The sequence below is a fragment of the Bos grunniens genome, chromosome 11, assembly GCF_055505025.1.
Source record: "Bos grunniens cultivar Pamir isolate PY7600 chromosome 11, Bosgru_T2T1.0, whole genome shotgun sequence".
Lineage (NCBI taxonomy): Eukaryota > Metazoa > Chordata > Mammalia > Artiodactyla > Bovidae > Bos > Bos grunniens.
This window is the reverse complement of record NC_141175.1, coordinates 24,784,638-24,802,834: the sequence shown is the minus strand read 5'-3', so window position 1 is coordinate 24,802,834 and position 18,197 is coordinate 24,784,638. Positions and strand designations below refer to the sequence as shown.

Below are 18,197 nucleotides of genomic sequence, written 5' to 3'. Positions count from 1 at the left end.
TGTTTCAGGTGCTGCTGGAAAATGGAAGGCCTCTAGGTTTACTTGTCTGCACCAGCTTTAAGCATCAGCATTCAGAAATTATCTCCTTTTTACACTGGGTATTTTAAGAGAATTACCACTTTAAGAATAGATAAGCAAATAGATTAGACTTTCAAATCCACTCTGTGTACAAATTCAAGGCTCAGTGTCTATTGAGGCAGGATTCTTCCCCCTCTGACCCGGAGCAGACTGCCGATAAAGAATTTGGATGCCTTGGCCATCCAAAACATATCTAAGAGCCTGTAAGTATATGAAAACATTCTGTTCATGGCAAAATCTTTGGCTTTGATTCATCAGTTTTTATTTAGAAAGAGAAAGGGGAATGAGCGAACTCTCTGCCACACAGGTTACTCTCCCAAGGGCATCATCATTACGAGTGGGTGTTGTTTTCAGAAATGGGTATATTAGGATGAAGTTTGGGCCAAGGAAAGGACTGTCTTTTTTAGGCTAGTTCATGTATTACTTTATTTGGGAAATTTTGAATTTCTTTTTTTGATTGCTACTGCTGCTTTGTACTACTTTTTCCCCCTATACTCTAGTAATTTTCCTTTGTTTTGCTTTTATATCCCAGGTATGTTTTTGTTTGAGATAAGGAATTGACCTACTATGTTATAAATTGAGGGAAAGAAGTGATTATATATAGGTGCAAGTGAGGCAGGTTAATTTCTGGAACAGTGTACTTACTTAATGGAACAAGCATCGTCTCTTCCTTTCTGTCGCCTCTGCATCTTTTTCCAGGCATCTAGCAGAGCAGCCTTTCCGGAATGGAGGTCTGGGCTTCCTGTCCTTCACTTCAGTGCTTCAGTGGTTTCCCATGGCCCTAGCGAGGTCGTCTGGCCTCTGTTTCCTCACCTTCATTTTCCTTTTGTTCAGCCATACCAAGCTGCTTAAAGTTCTCACACAGCCCGTGTATTCTCCGTTCCTTGTCTTCAGCATGTTGTAATCTTTTGCCCATAATGTTTCACCAGCATGCCTTTGCTTAGTGCTCGGGTCCTGCCGCCTGCCACCATCCTGTCGTGCCCCCAAGCTGTGCTGGACGCTCCTCTGTGTGCCTGTACTGCCCTTTCCTTACCTCGTGACTTCTGTACTGTGTTACTTTGAATTTGCCTATTTTCATCTCACTGGATAACGAGCTGTTTCAGGCCGGTGTCTGTGTTGTATTCATTGGTTTCCTCGTTGCAGGATCTGGAATGTCAAGGGGGGTAAATGGGTGTTCCCTGGGGGAGAATACTGAAAATTAATGAGTCATCCTTCAGTACATAGGAGGCAGTTGGATAATGTGTGTGTGTTTATCAAAAATATTTGTCAGATGACTGCTTGTGCCAGGCAGTGTTCTAGATCCTGGGAAGGCAGTAGTGGACAGTGTGTATAAAAACCCTTCCCCTTTGCAGATTTACATTATGTTTGGGGAGGGGCACCATCAACAACAAAAAAAGTAAATATATCTTTTGTTTGATTATGATAAGAGCTTTGCAAACAAAAAGCAAAGAAGAAAGTTAAGCAGTGGAGTTCAGTTTAAAACAGGCTCAGGAAAGGCCTGAGTTAAGAGGGTGACCTTTGACTAAAGAAAAGGATGAGCATAGCACGAGGAAGACTGAGGGGAGGAGAGCATTCTAGATAAAAGGATGGAACCTATAACAGAGAAGTTGATATGTCCCTGTGCCATCCTATGTACTCTAGTGTTTTTTCACAAGTATTTAAGGAAGTATTGAAAGTATTACTTTATAAAATGTGAGGCACAGAAGTGTTGCCCAACTCCAGAGGGAAAGTATAGCAGTGGAGTCGGTGACTAGACTTCACTGTGACCCGTTCGGGTCTCCTCTAGGCCGGGAAGGTGTCAGGAGGGGTCACAGCAGGGGTGTATGTGGGGCTTGTTTAGGGAAGCTCTCTGGGAACGGTAGAAGGATGAGACTCACCTTGGGAAGGCATAGGCTGTCTTAGTACCTTTCACATTCATTCTGCCATTTGATCCATTGAGCAGCCTCATTTTGCAGAAGTGGCAGCCTCTGCAGAAGGTAAGACTCAGAGAAATTGGGTTACTTGTTCAGGGTCGCTCCAGTAGAAAGTGACCTCAGTCACCGGAGCTCCTGATTCCAGTCTTTACCTGCCCATTGTCTGGTCGTGTGGCCACTCCAGCTTTGTTTCAGAAGCAGCGTGTCCCTGTGTTTTGGACCCGAGTGATCTCTGGCTCGCACTCCAGCATGATGTTTCTACCCGCTTTGCAGTGGCTGTTGGCTGAAATCTCTACTCCCGTGTTTGACAGGGAAGCCACTCAGTGAACACTGGTGGCTCTTCCTCACCCCACCAGTCATGATCCTGACACTGGCTCATTTGAAGTTTATGTTCTGACTGTTCAGACTGTATATTTCTCTGATTTTGACATCCTTTCCCATGCCTTGGTGTCTGTGCAGATGTAATTCTCCTGCCTGAAATACCTCTTACTTCTTCCCACTAGTAGCAGATAAGTCTGAGCTTACAAAAGCCTCCTGTGTGAAACTTTCTCTGCTGCCTGAAATGATTTTTTTTAATTATCTTTCTTACCTTTCTAATTATTGTAAATACATCTTTTTTTTTTTTTTTTTTAAGTTGAAAAGTAAAGTTAAAGTCAATCAGTCATATCTGACTCTTTGTGACCCCATGGACTGTAGCCTGCCAGGCTCCTCTGTCCATGGAATTCTCCAGGCCAGAATACTGGAGTGGGTAGCCTTTCCCTTCTCCAGGGAATCTTCCCAACCAGGGATCGAACCCAGGTCTCCCGCATTGCGGGCAGATTCTTTACCAGCTGAGCCACAAATTAATTTCTGTCTCTCCCGGCTCTCTTCCAGACTTCCCCCAGAGTGGATCTTGTAGGCTGTGGTAGCCGGTGCACCTCGTCTTCTTTCCACATATGATCCTGTTGAGGGCAGGAATCCCCGTCTATTCTGAGTCCCCAGGACATCACCTCCTTCTAGTTACTCAGTGACTGTTTGTTGGCATGTGACTCATTTGAGGAATCATTTCAGCTGCTATGGTGAACAGCCATCAGTATTACATTTTGGGAGTCCCGACTTTTCATGGACGGGCCTGTTAGCTGGATGTTTTAAGTATGTTTGCATTGTCCATTGACTACCTAATGGCTCATTATTTGAATCTTTTCAGAATCTCTCCCTGCAAAAAACCACACTGCTGAGTTTGAATTAGACATGACAAACTTCTGATGAATCATCTTGGAAATGGAGATCCAAGTGGTTTCAATTTGTTGCCCACACATAATAACTCTCCACGAAGCTTTGCTTCTCCTCAGTTGTCAGTTCAGCTTGTTTCTATTTGCACAGTCTTTTCACATTTTCTCTTTCCACTCCCTGCAGTTCTGAGCTGTGGGAATGATAACTTAGGTAGATTACTAGGTTTGAATGAAAGTGTTGATATGATTTGTGGTGTCATTTCTGATAAGAACCCTGTGCATCTTGGTGCAAAGCACATCCTGTGTCAGCCGCACAGACCCCCAGGACCTGGCAGCAAACCTGGGTGATCATTGGAGCAGCCCAGCAGGCCTTTTTTCTTTTTAATATTTATTGGTTGACTGATTGATGGATTGATTTAGCTAGGTGCACCAGATCTTAGTTGCAGCATATGGAATCTAGTGTTCCAACCAGGGATCGAACCCAGGCCCCCTGCCCTGGGAGTGTGGAGTCTTAGCCACCTGACCACTGGGGAAGTCCCTCATGTTTCTTTTTAGAGATCTATAATGATGATTGGCAAATGGTCACTTGCAGAGAATTTCCTCTTCTAGTATTTATCCTAATCAACTTTTTATGTTGAAAAAACAATGCACAAACATGGCAAAAAACAGATGAAGAAAATAGGATAAAACAAAAGGTCAGTTTCCTTTTTGTATTCCTCCAGAAATAGTTATGGATGTACATATTTATATAACAACTTTTTAATACAGATATGAGTAAGCTATCGGAGAAGGCAATGGCACCCCACTCCAGTACTCTTGCCTGGAATGGACGGAGAAGCCTGGTAGGGTCGCTAAGAGATGGGCAGGACTGAGCGACTTCATTTTCACTTTTCGCTTTCGTGCATTGGAGAAGGAAATGGCAACCCACTCCAGTGTTCTTGCCTGGAGAATCCCAGGGACGGGGGAGCCTAGTGGGCTTCCGTATACGGGGTCGCACAGAGTCGGACATGACTGAAGCGACTTAGCAGCAGCAGCATGAGTAAGCTATACACATTTCTGTACCTTGTGTATTCGTATCTTTTGTAATTATTGTAACTGCATCTTTTTTACAAATTGAAGTATTTAATTGTAGTTTTTTTTTACAAATTGAAGTATTGAAATTTACAAAGTGTTAATTTCTGGTATACAAACAAAGTGCTTCAGTTATACATATAAGCATGCAAGTACACACGTGCAGATATTCTTTTCCATTGTAGGTTATTACAAGATACTGAATATAGTTCCCTGTGCTATACAGTATGACCTCGTTGTTTATTTATTTTATACAGCATACTGTGTATCTGCTAATCTCAAACTCCTAATTTATCTCTCTTCACGTATATGCATCTTGAAGTGTAATTTCTCTAGGTTAAAAAAAAAGTTTAAGAAGATAAAATCATTTAAAAATGGAAATGTGTCTTTTAGTTTTATATGCTAGAGAATCAAACCTAGCAGGGGATGAAATTCAAAACTTTATGGTAGACTATTTCTAAGATGCATTTTTTTAAGCTACTAATTGAAAATACTAAGTAGAAAATTATCTCAAGCAAATAACAACCCTAGAGGGAAAACATACCACCTGTTTAAAACTTTCCAAACAATATTACCAAGAAATGGAGACTATTAAGCCTGAATGGATTTATTACCTCTACTAGTTAGTAGTACTAGATGAAGTCATTCAACATTCTAGTCTCATAAATATTTATGTACATTAAATTTTTTTTTTTTTAACAGGGACCTGGCCATAGTCTTTAAAGAAAGCATATATTTTTTTCTACACCTTAAAGAAACTGCATTGCCAGATTTGGGGGGAAAATTAGAATAATTTATTCTCTACACTTCTTAAATTTTTTACGCCTTTTTATGTTTTCAGTTTTTGTAGTATCATTTCAATACTGAATATGGGAGATTTCAAAGCTACCCGTAAAGTCCTTCAAAAGTTTCTTAAAGGCTAAAAACTTTTGTACTCGTGGATCATGTCATTGAACTTAGGTGGAAAAAGAGGGAGAAAGATTTGAATATACTCTGCTCAAAAATTAGTGACTTGACGTGTAAAACTGGATATAGGACATTCAAGGAGCTCTGCTGGCAGGGTAGGGAGCAGGGCCTGGTACAGTGGAGAGCCCACAAGACAAGAGATCAGGAGGCTTGAGTCTCTTCCTTGCTGTGAGACTCCAGCTCAGGATGCCTAATTGGAGATTGGCATCTATAAAGCAGTTACCAACAGTCTCCTGTGCCCATCACTGGGTTGGTATGAAGGTCAGATCAAAATCATGTGAAAGTGCTTTAGAAACTTTAATGCTGTGCACTTGTGAAGTGAATGAATGAATGTATGAAATGAAGTGTTGGGCTGAGTAGAGGATGCTTTTGGAATATATTGAGAGAAATTGTGATGAGCCCGGGGGAAGAATTGTTACTAGAATTTAAAACTTACATTGGAAGTAATCATGACAGGTAAAGTTTCTGGAGGAAGGGATAGAAAGTAGTAGTGATAATGATTAGAAAATAATTTGCATGGAAAGCTAGAACTTAAAACATGCTCATCCATCTACTCTCTATGAAGCGTCTGTCAAGAACAAAGTATTGGTTGGCCAAAAGATTCGTTCGAATTTTTGCCCCAAATTGCATCTCTAGTAAGCAAAGGATCTGGTATATAAACGAGTACTGCTGACGTAAAAGCTGCTGCTGCTCTTTGGTGTGTCCCCCTTTTACTCCACAGCTCTAATGTGCTGTGGGAAAGACACATCCACTAAGTACACCTGGTTTCTGCCCTCTAGAAACTAATTTAATACTTAAAAGAGAGGCAGTGTAGAGTATGCAATAAAAGTACAATTAAAGTGTAACAGATATATCAGTAATGTGCATGCGTAGTCACTGAGTCATGTCCTACTCTTTGCAACCCCATGTTCTGCAGCCTGCCAGGCTCCTCTGTCCATGGGATTCTCCAGGCAAGAATACTGTAGTGGGTTGCCATTTCCCTCTCCAGGGTCTCTTCCTGGTCAAGGGATCAAACCCGTATCTTTTGAGTCTCCTGGATTGGCAGCAGCTTCTTTACCACTGTGCTACCTGGGAGTACCTTTGAGTAAATTCCATAATTGCTTTCATTTTTGGAGCCCCTCCTATGGACCAGGTCTTGGTTTGTGTATTTTATATGTGTGTGTGTGTGTGTATAGTTTCTTAGGCTTTGTGCAACCACGCAAGCTATAGTATATTGCCATTTTATAGATAAGACTATTAAGTTTGTAGTTGTTAAGTAGCTTGCACAAGGACATTCAGCTAGTAACTTATGTGTATCCATGTTTATTACACTCTGTCATGCCATTTTCTTCATTGGAAAAAAAGAATAGGTGTTTTTTTGCCACATATGAAAATGAAGGTTGTATGTGGAGACTTGAGACTCTCTGTAAGATAAAGAAAAGCCAGTGTAATGTTAGTAGTAGCAATTATGTGCATTATTGCTTTGTGCTATTCAATACTCTTGGAGCTGAACTCTTTAACCTGGTTTGGGAATTTATTTCATAAATGGTGTTAGAAAGAGAATAGAAATGAGATCAGATATTTGGTGTACTCTCCCAATACAGGTACCAAATCCGTGAGATGCCAGAAAACAAAGAGTGAGAAAATGAGTGTGGTACAATAACCATAAGAAGTCCTTGGGAGAGTGAAGGTGGTTGGTTCCATGAATAGGGAGTAGGAACCAACAGCCTGGTAGAGCAGGGCATGGAGTCATACAGAGATGGGCTGCCTGGTTGTCGCACCACCTTCAGAGCACATTGGGCAATTTGAGGCTGGAAGACTTGAGTCTGAAATCAGAGGGTCAGAGTATACATGGAAAAAAGCCTTCACTGTTTTGATCAATGTGAGTTTGCTAGTGGAGTGCAAAACCAGTACAAAGAGCTCCCTGAAAGAACACCTACAGAAGAGCTGTCCTGCTGCCCTAAGACTCCAATTGCTGGATATTTGCTCCTGCTGTCTCTCTTTCTAGGCAGAAAAGTGCTTACTGGATGAGGTGTGAGACGAACAGGCAACAACAGGGCACACCAGGATGCAGAGCAGGTGTAGATGGGCTGCTGGCTCCCTGGCAACAACCATATGCCAGACAGCTTCAGAGGGGGCTGTGCCTCTGGGGGTGGTTCAGGGAGGGACCTCATGAGCTTCAGTCTGTAAGCAGAAGGGAGCTGGGTTAAATGACAGATGAAGAGGCACTAAGAGCCTAGGAATGGGATCCGATTTGCCTAAATCCGTTGCCAGATATACCAGCCTTATACAGCTTATTCCCAAATCACTTCTAAATGCAGTTGGATCAGCTTCGTTCACTCCATCTTCCCATCAGGGCTTAGCCATATAGGCTTAGCACATATTCTCGCCTTTACTGGAATTTGTTTCCCTCGTTTTTTTTTTTTTTTTTTTAATATAATAATTTTATTTATTTTTAGCCATGCAGGGTCTTCCTTGCTGCACAGGTGTTTTTCTAACTGCGGCAAGCAGAGACTAGTTGCGGTGCGAGGGATTCTCATCGTGGTGGCTTCTAGGGTGTGGGCTCAGCAGTTGTGGCTCCTGGGCTCTAGAGCACAGGTTTAGTAGTTGTGGCCCATGGGCTTAGTTGCTCCAAAGCATGTGGGATCTTCCCAGACCAGGGATTGAACCCATGTCTCCTGCATTGGCAGGTGAATTCTTTACCAGTGAGCCACCAGGGGAACCCCTGTTTCTTGATGGCCTTTTTACTACTTAATACCTGAATAGTTAGACTAGAAATTAACTCTTCCACAAAGCCCTGCTTGACACATGCCTGAAGCCAACCCCTCTGTATTCATTCCCATAGCACCCTGTGCTTAGTGGTATCAAACCATTTACAGTCGTTGGCTTGATTGTCTTTCCTTATAGACTACATTCCTGGAGGAAAGGGTCACATCTTCTTAGGACATCACCTGGCACATAATAGGTGCACAGAAAGTATTTGTTTAGTGAATGACAGATAATCTTGCAGCTACTTGGGAGCATTGGTTTTCAAAGCTGGGTCTTTTAACTTGAGATAGATATCTGTAGTTTTTGAGGACAGGACTCAGTGTATGCATAGAGATAGGGGAAGCATTTAGTAAGGTTGACCTTTTCTTAAATCTACCTGTTGGAATCCAAGAAGATTTCTTTAATTGGTTTTTATCATCACTCCCAGACTGTTCCTTAATAGGATCAAGAGAGAGAATGTCAGGCTAGGTTTGGCAATATGGACCCGACAATGATAAATCACCTGTGCAGATCAGAATAATGACTTACACATGAGAAATGCTGACAGCTCATTATAATTAGATGTGTTTTAGAGAGCCACAGGTAGATTCGGGAGTGTTTTTTTTTTTTTTTTTTCTCTAATTTGCTTATATTAAAATATGTACCATGTCTTCCCAGAAGCTGAGAGGGATTGAGTTAATGTTGTTCACATGTTAGGTAACTCTGGCATCATGGTGGAGTTGCTATGGCTTCATTGACACCCAGACCAACTTTAAATAAATGTGGATATATTATATTTATTTAATATAAATAAATAACCACCTTTCCTGTCAGCCGATCAATTCTGGGCTTTGTTCTATTTGAATAATTGTTTTGTAACATAAGTATCAGTTTAGTTGCTCAGTCGTGTCTGACTTTTTGTGACTCCATGCACACTGCAGCATGCCAGGCCTCCCTGTCCATCACCAACTCCTAGCGTTTACTCAAACTCATGTCCATTGAGTCAGTGATGCCATCCATCTCATCCTCTGTCGTCCCCTTCTCCTCCCACCTTCAGTCTTTCCCAGCATCAGGGTTTTTTCAAATGAGTCAAAGAATTACAGGACAGTATCCCATTGAGCCCCAAACTGAGAAAAGTAAAAATTGGTTGCATACTTTTTTATGAAACTAGAAAAAAATGATTGTAGGAACAAGGATGGGTTTTTTTTTCCCCTTACTTATCCCTGGAGAAAATACTCTTCTACTTAACTGTCTAGGCATTTCTAATGGGATTATTGAACTACAGCTTTGTTATTGAGAATACTTAGATGGTCCAAACAATATTTTCCAGGGGCAATGATGACAAAAATTGCTTCCAGGGTGAATTATTATAAATGATCAGATAATTAGGGAAGAGATCTGGAATAGGCTCAGGTATCTAATGCTAGTTGAAAAAGCAAGCATACGTATTTTTTAAGTGGATGGAGAGATTTTTGAGTTGGAAGAACAGAGCAGGCATCCAGAAATCCATTCCTAGACTCAGTTTCTGTGTCCTGTTCTTATGGTCTGCAAAATGGACCACCTCTGCATCAGACCGGAGAAGGCAATGGCAGCCCACTCCAGTACTCTTGCCTGGAAAATCCTATGGATGGAGGAGCCTGGTAGGCTGCAGTCCATGGGGTCGCTAAGAGTCGGACTGACTGAGCGACTTCACTTTCACTTTTCACTTTCATGCATTGGAGAAGGAAATGGCAACCCACTCTAGTATTGTTGCCTGGAGAATCCCAGGAACCCGGGAGCCCGTTGGGCTGCCGTCTATGGGGTCGCACAGAGTCGGACACGACTGAAGCGACTTAGCAGCAGCAGCAGCTGCATCAGACTCCCCAGGGTGGTTGTAAACCTTGATTAAATAGCGGCCGTGTGAAGGGCCAGACAGACGTGCAGTTGACATGACCTTCTTCCCATTGTTACTTTTTTTTTCTAATTAGTCCTTTTGTTGTTCACAGGCTGATCCCAAAGAACTGATCAAGATGGTCAGCAGGCACGTGACTCTGTACGGACACGAGGCCTGGCCCGAGGAGCTCGCAGCACTGACCAAGCAGTTGCACTACTACAACGAACGCCTGCTGGACTTCACTCAGGCTCAGATCCTCCAGGGCCTGCGGAAGGGTGTGGACGTGCAGCGGTTCACGGCCGACGACCAGTACAAAAGGGAAACCATCCTTGGCCTGGCCGAGTAAGAGATACCTTTGTCTCATAAAGGGATGGGATAAAACACACAAGGACAAGCTGAGTTATCAGGACTATGAGTCACAGTCCCTTGAAGATGTACATTCATGGTTACCGTGAGCAGGGTTTCCCCTACTTCTTCCGATCCCGTGAGGGACGTGTGAGTCTTCACAAATGGATTGTTGGTGGGATCATGGTTAGCATAGCTGCCTTCTAAATGATCAGTAAATGCAGACTGTATTTTAGGCTTGCAGATTTAAAATAGTAAGGATGATAATTATAAGAAAATTTCCCTATGATTTTGGTATCCTGACCCCAGTACCATGTTAGAGGTGATGCAGTATGATCGGGGTTAAAAGTATGAAGCTTACCGTGTGCATGCTAAGCCACTTCAGTTGTGTCCTATTCTTGGTAACCCATGGACTGTAACTGCCAGGCTCCTCTGTCCATGGCGTTCTCCTGGCAGAAATACTGGAGTGGGTTGCCTTGCCTCCTCCATGGGATCGTCCTAACCCAGTGATTGAACCTAGGTGTCTTATGTCTCCTGCATTGGCAGACAGGTTCTTTACTACGAATGCCACCTGGGAAGCCCATGAGGCTTACTTTAGAAATTTAAAAACAAGATTCCCTTTGATTCCTGGCTGGAATCTCGCTTTTCTGCTACATGGCTGTTTAATTTCCTCACTGTGTTAAAAATAGATACAGTCGACTTAATCCAAGAGGAAGGACCACGTGTTGTGGGTCCAGGGCACTTTCATCTGTCCTGGGTTCCTAGAGAAAGCAGATCTTTCACTCTGGCAGTTTCTCTTGTTCGAAGCCTATAGCAGCTTCCTTTTTTTTCCTTTGTCCCTTAGCTCGTTCCAGAAAAAAGTTAGCCCTTGTGTGAGATGGCAGTACACTTCAAGGCCTATGGGAATATGTTCTCGTTTAGGTATGGAGTTCCCCTTGGTTTTAATACTGGTCCTCATTTTTTGTTTTTGATCAAATGAGTTCTGATCAAATGAGAATTACATGTCAGGTGTTAGGGAAGTTAAACAAGATATTTTTATAAAGTGGGCTCACTCACAATGGTTATTAAGTTAGAGGTATGTTTTGTTTTTAACACCCCGATTTGTGGAGTGCTTCTTATGGGCCTAGAATGGTGTTAGATGCTCTATAAACTTTATTTTGAAAACATCTTTTAATCCTTAAAGGTAACCCTCTGGTATAAAATGTTATCCCCATGTTATAGCTGAATCACTTAAAAGTGTTTGTCACTCAGTTGTGTCTGACTCTGTGCAACCCCATGGACTGTAGCCCACCAGCCTCCTCTGTCCATGGGATTCTCCAGGCAGGAAGGCTGGAGTGGGTTGCCATTTCCTTTTCCAAAGAACTTAAAGCTTATTAAGTAATTGGCCCAAGTTTCCATAGATGGTAATGCTCACAGCTGTGATTTCCTGCTACCTACCAAAGGCATCACATCTTCAGCACCACGCACCCTGCCCACACTGCCTGATTGAATTTTCCCAGAAGCATTGGTATGCAGTTCTGTCTAGGTTTCCAGCCTTTGAAACAAGGGTAGATTGTGCCTAATTACATAATAATTTACAGTTATTAATCTCTCCTGATAAGTACCTTAAAATCAGTGGTAAAGAATCTGCCTGCAATGCAGGAGCCGTAGGAAATGCGGGTTCGATCCCTGGGTCAGGAAGATCCCCTGGAGGAGGGCATGGCAACCCACTCTAGTATTCTTGCCTGGAGAATCACATGGACAGAGGAGCCTGATGGGCTATAGTCCATGGGGTCACAAAGAGTCAGACATGACTGAAGTGACTTAGCATGCACTCATGAGAAGTACCTTAAAATAGCAAAGACGGTCTTGATTATGGCAGTGGCCGTTGCTATTTTTCATCATTATTCTTAAATCTTAAAGCAGCAAAATAACTTCAGTACTCTAATAGTACTTTATATTATCCTGGGCTTTTTTCCTATGAGAAGACACTCAAATTCTTTTTAGAGTGAGGCAGGGAAAATGGAGATCAAAGAAAGATAGTAGGGACAGCCTATGGGAGAATTAAGTTAAGAGAAATGTACAAATTTTTTTTTTCTCTTCCCCTCTCTTCTCCTGGAGGTTCATAATTTCTTAGGTTCGTTTAATGTCCAATTTGAAAGTGACTAAAGAGATAATATCATCCAATCTCCTTACTTTTGGAAGAGGAATGTGAGAAGCACAGAGCCTTAAAGCATTGTTCAAGGTCGCAGAGCCAGGAGTTGAGCCTGGGCTTCCTATTGCCGAGTCCAGTGGGCTTTTCTTTGGGCATTTGGTAATCCTGAGTGAGATTGTTTATGGTTTCTTAGAAGAGGGTTATTATGCAGATACAAGTTGACAAGATAAGGCATGCCTTACATCATCAGTTACATTTTGCTAGGGCTTTGTCTTATCTTTTTTTTTAAGCATCCAGCTAGCACATGCTATTTGAAGCGTATCCTAGAGGAGAAATATATGCTTTTGATAAATAAATAATAGAATCTTCTCCACAATCTGTTGTTTATAAATATACACAGCAGTCTTTAGATGGCTCGTTCAAAATATCTCAAACTATCTATGAGTTTTCTGAGTTAGCACTTCTGGTTTGGAGACAGCATTTTCGCATCTCACACAAAAGAATCCTTGAAGAACCTGCTTCCTTCTGTTTTGCAGCTCCACCTTCAAACATGTCCATTCTTTATTTTCTTACTAATTGTATGTCCATTTTAATGGCCGTTGTTTTCTGTGCATACGTTATAGTTGTCCTTTTTTGTCTGTATTATCTTAGTTATTACTATCTCAGTGGCTAGGGTGACTTTGAGGAAAACAGAATATAGTTTGGTTTCTTCCCACTTTTATCATATAATAAAGATGTGAATACTTAGTACACACCTGGTGTCAGATGCTGTGGCAGACTCTCATAATAGGAAGGGTGAACTGCTAATGGTCCCTGTTCTCCACAGACTCTCATTTTATCCTGTGGATGTCAGGATAAAATGAGAGTTTTATCAATAAATCCTTTAAGAAATAATTTTTAATGACAGTTACCTAATAATCCAGGTATTGACAGACTTAATTCAGTCCTTGGTCTCTTTCTATAGTCTATGAGCATTGAATGGCTTTACATTTTTAAAAATGGCTTACATTTTTAAAAATAGCTTACATGTTTAAAGGTTTGTGGAAAAGCAGGAGTAAAAAGCAATAGAAGAATATGCTACTGAGACCGTATGGTGGTAAAGCCTGAAAGATTTACTATTTGGAAAAAAAAAAAAAGATTTACTATTTGGCTTTGAACGGAAATCATTTGCCAGCTCTTGGGTGATCCAGCTTACAAATATTGGTTTCCTTAGTGAGGCTAAGTGTAGTCTTAGCAGTATTACTTGATGGTAATAGGTATTTCATTCCTGTTTCTGTGGTTTTTGCCCACCATCCTTCCTTTTTTTTTAAATTTATTCATTTTAATTGGAGGCTAATTACTTTACAGTATTGTAGTGGTTTTGCCATGCATTGACATGAATCAGCCACAGGTGTACATGTGTTCCCCATCCTGAACCCCCCTCCCACCTCCCTCCCCATACCATTCCTCTGGGTCATCCCAGTGCACCAGCCCTGAGCACCCTGTCCTATGCATCAAACCTGGACTGGCGATCCATTTCACATATGATAATATACACGTTTCAATGCCATTCTCCCAAATCATCCCACCCTTGCCCTCTCCCACAGAGTCCAAAAGACTGTTCTATTAATCTGTGTCTCTTTTGCTGTCTCGCATACAGAGTTATCGTTACCATCTTTCTAAATTCCATATATATGCATTAGTATACTGTATTGATGTTTTCTTTCTGGCTTACTTCACTCTGTATAATAGGCTCCAGTTTCATCCACCTCATTAGAACTGATTCAAATGTATTCTTTTAATGGCTGAGTAATATTCCATTGTGTATATGTACCACAGCTTTCTTATCCATTCGTCTGCTGATAGACAACCATCCTCCCAATGAAGAATTCCATCCTTATGTTTCCTTTGCTTCAGGAAAGTTGGGGTTTTATGACAGTTTCTCCAATATAGACTTTATGTGAGTGCTCTGGACCAGAATTGTTTACATACCTAGAGATTCTCAAATCTGATGACACCATTCCCTGATTTGAACTTTCCATTGAGTCTCCATTGCCTGTAGGATAAGGTATAGATCCTTCAGTAGACCTGAGGACCCAGTGCATTCATGGTTGTGAAACCCCGTCTATCAAAAGCCCGTTTGTCTCTTCTCCCTCTTTATCGCCTCTGCTTAGTTAATCCCTGTTCACTCTCTCATCTGTATCCTCACAGTGTTTTGTAGTCTTTTGACATTACCCCTTTCTGTTTGATGCCTGGTTCACACCTCATACACTCCATTAGGCTGTGAGTTCCTCAAGAAGTATCTTGTTGTTTTTATATCTTAAGCAGCTGGCATAATAGCTGGCCCAGTGTAGAAAATGAGAATGTATTGAGTGACTGACTGTGTTTTTCTCGGAGATTTACCTGTGGGGCAGGGATCCATTTCTTTGTATTTCTTTTTCACTGTAGGCTCTGGTACCTAGACCATCATTTTTTTTATCTCAGTACGTTTTGGACTGGGTCATTCTTTGTTGCAGGAAGGCTGTTCTGTGCATTGTAGGTTGGTCTGCAGCCTCCCTGACTTCTGCCCACTAGATGCCAACTGCTTTCTCCTTTTCCTCGCCCACCATGACAATCAAAAATGTCTCCAGACAAAATTGTCAAATGTTCCCTGAGTAGGGCTGAATCACCCTCGTTTGAGGTCCATTGATCTAGACGATTCCTTGGTCATTTGCAGCGCACCACAGTGAAGAAGGAGCATTAAAATCCCTTGGGTGTACTTTTCCTGAATTACTGTGACACGTCTTATGAGGGACTGTGCTGGCTGCGCCCCCTTTAGCATGAGAGCAGTCGTAATGCACGCTTTCTCTGCTGATTAAGGTCATGTGTTTCTCTTCTTTCCTTGCCCTGTGGTTGATGCACATTTGTGAAGGACGCTGGAGGAAAACGTCTACAGCATCGCTCTTTCTCTGGCCCAGCGCTACAGCGTCTCCCGTTGGGAGGTTTTTATGACCCATTTGGAGTTCCTGTTCACCGACAGTGGGTAAGCACACGACTCGTGTAAGTTCATGTCCGAGTCTTTTTTCAGAGGCTGTTTTAGAGGAATCTTGAAGTTGTGTTGTTCAGTTTCACTTTTCCTTTTGAGCGGTTGTCGACTGGTCTCTTTGTACAATCTCTCTTCATGCATCTCTTTAGGCACCAATACGCTAACGATTGTCTTAGTTTTTGTTTTCAGTAATAATCCTGAATTTGAGACTTTTTATTCATTGATTCAAAGACATTTACTGAGAATTTCTTGTGTACTAGGAATAGTGTTAGGTCCTAGGGTTACAGTCGTGAACAAAAGCAGACATTTGAATTGTCCTGGAACTTTTAGTCTAGGGTAGAAGACAGATAATAATTGAATAATGACATAGGCAAATGTGAAATTAAAACTCTGACAGGCCCTGTATAAGAGAGCCCAACTAGGGGATTTGGCATAGTTAGGGAGGACTTTCCTGAGGAAATAACTCTTGAGCTGAGACATAACTATTGACTCAAAATTAAGTATTGAATATACTAGAAGCGTTTTCTAGGAAGGCAGGACAGTTTACTACAAAAAGCCCCTTGACAGGATGGAACATGATTTCTGCAGGCCTAATAGATGGTGATATGGTGAGGCCCCCAGAGTCAGTGGAGCATGACGGGAGATGGGGGGAAACCAGACCTTGTAACAAGACCATGTGGGCCCTATCTAGGGCTGTGGGCTCTTTCCTGAGAGTGACTGGAAGGTGCCTAAGGATTCTGATAAGAGAGAGAGGTAATATGATCAGGTTTTCATTTTGATGAGATCATTGTGGCCACCATGTTGAGGAAGGATTTTAGGGAGGCCACTGCAGACATACATGGACTGCTTAGCAAACTGTGAGAGTGATAGACTATAGGACGGATGACCATAGCCTGGAGTGGGGTTTTGACAGTATAGCAGTAATGAGAATGGGCTTCAGAGATACCTGCAAAGTGAAATGGATGGCACTAAATAAGTCAAATAATATGGATAAAGCAGCTATGGAGGTGAGTGAAAGCAGGAGGGTTAAAAATTACGTCCAGGACTTTACTTGGTCAGTCCATTGGATGATGCCATCATTTGAGACAGAAAATACTAGTTAGGGGCACAAGGTTAGGGAAGGGTGAGGAAAAGGCAAAGGAATAGAAGTGTTATACTTGTGGCAGTTCCCAAGAGGAAAGATCAAGTGGACAGTGTGTCTTACAGATTTGGGATTCATAAGGAAAGGTGGAGTTCGGAGATAGTAATTTGGGAGTCATAGGCACATAGATAATAAATAAGTCATGTTGCTGGTGTTCTTTGGGAGTGAATGTAGAATGAGAGAGGAGAAAGACTTAGCACAAACTTTGAGGACCTTCCACAATTAGTGGGAGAGGAAGAGCTGCCAGCAAAAGGGACAAAATCAGCAATTGAGAGGGAGCAATATTGTTCTAGGGAAGCTATGGGACAAAAGGGTTTAAAGAAGAGGGGTAGTGTTGAATGGTCAGTTCAGTTCAGCTGCTCAGTCGTGTCCAACTCTTTGTGACCCTACGGACTGCAGCATGCCAGGCTTCCCTGTCCATCACCAACTCCCGGAACTTACTCAAACTCATGTCCGTGGAGTCGGTGATGTCATCCAACCATCTCATTCTCTGTTGTCCCCTTCTCCTCCTGCTTTCAGTCTTTACCAGCATTCCGGTTGAATGGTCAAGACCTGTTATAACTTATCGACTTTAATTTTATTAATATTTCTGGAATTCTACCATCTACATCTTAAATATTTATGAAGTTGTTACGTGGGTGACAGTATTAATCTGTGATAAATATTGTAGTAACTTCACCATTTTGGAGACATAGACGTGTTCAAATAAATGTTTATTATAAAATGCATATTGGCTTAAAAAATTTTGGCCTTTTATTAAATGTCTCTTTTCATTGACTGTTACATAAAAGGTTGTCATATCTGTCCAAACAGGATGCTCCATTGGTCTCTGAATATATTATAAATTATCAGGCAATCTAGTAATGTGCATGACTGTTCGCAGCATATCATTACAGCAGATCGCAGTGTGATTATGCAGATGCTCAGCAGTTACAAAAAGGAAATCATTATCTGCTGATGCCATTACTTATGAGCAACAAAACACCTAATGTTGATTTAGCAAGTGGTGTTTGGTGCTCCCTGTTCTTTACTTAAGACTGTTATTTGCCATACTGTTCAGTCCAGCTTAGTCACATGAGTATTAAAGATCAGCTGTTAATACAGTAGAAATTGCCCAATATTTACTTGCTGAATCAATGCCAATAAGATGTCAATAGATCGCAGTTACAAGAAAAAGACATTCTTTATTTTAGGGTTTTTGTGTTACTATTTCTTTAAAAAAGTCATCTTCGCCTCTGAAGTTGATTTTTCTATAATTTTGCCTTCTCCTTCCTCTTGGTTGAATTTGGAGGTATTTCCTCATCTCAGCCAATGTACAGAGAAGCAGGCACACGGGCTGGATGAGGGAGCCTTGTGCACTAACGCAGACACTTCCGATCAAGAAACCGTGAGTACATCCTGATAGTCTCTCCAGCCGTGTGTCCCTGCATGGGAGAAATCAGTTCTCAGAAACTCATTCTCCTATATTCTTAAGTCATAAATGATTTCATGGTGAAATGTCAAACCTACAGAACCTGACACATGATCGGTCCTTAATGAATGGTAGTGAGTACTGGAATTTCACTCCTGTAAGAAAGAGAGAATTGTCATAAACACCCAAACTTGAGTTCCTGGTCTCCTTTCCCCCTTATTTTTTCTCATTTTCTTTCTTTTTCTTGGTAGTTTTCAACATCAGAGATGGCTTTGTGGGTCCGTGTGCCTGTAGTCAGCTCCAGCTGGCGGACCCTGGCTCTT

At 41.8% G+C, this 18,197-nt stretch overlaps 1 protein-coding gene across 4 annotated transcripts in view; it reads left to right on the top strand.

Moving 5' to 3' along the window:
• NBAS (NBAS subunit of NRZ tethering complex) overlaps positions 1-18,197 on the top strand; it is a 329,576-nt gene that overhangs the window by 210,611 nt on the left and 100,768 nt on the right. For 2 of the 4 annotated variants that reach the window (XM_086323555.1, XM_086323554.1), the window contains exons 41-43: positions 9,952-10,181; positions 15,209-15,319; positions 17,755-17,850. In XM_086323555.1, coding sequence (XP_086179681.1) covers positions 9,952-10,181; positions 15,209-15,319; positions 17,755-17,850 — 437 coding nt within the window. The remainder of the gene's footprint in view (positions 1-9,951; positions 10,182-15,208; positions 15,320-17,754; positions 17,851-18,197) is intronic. The other 2 variants (XM_086323557.1, XM_086323556.1) reach the window with 1 other exon arrangement.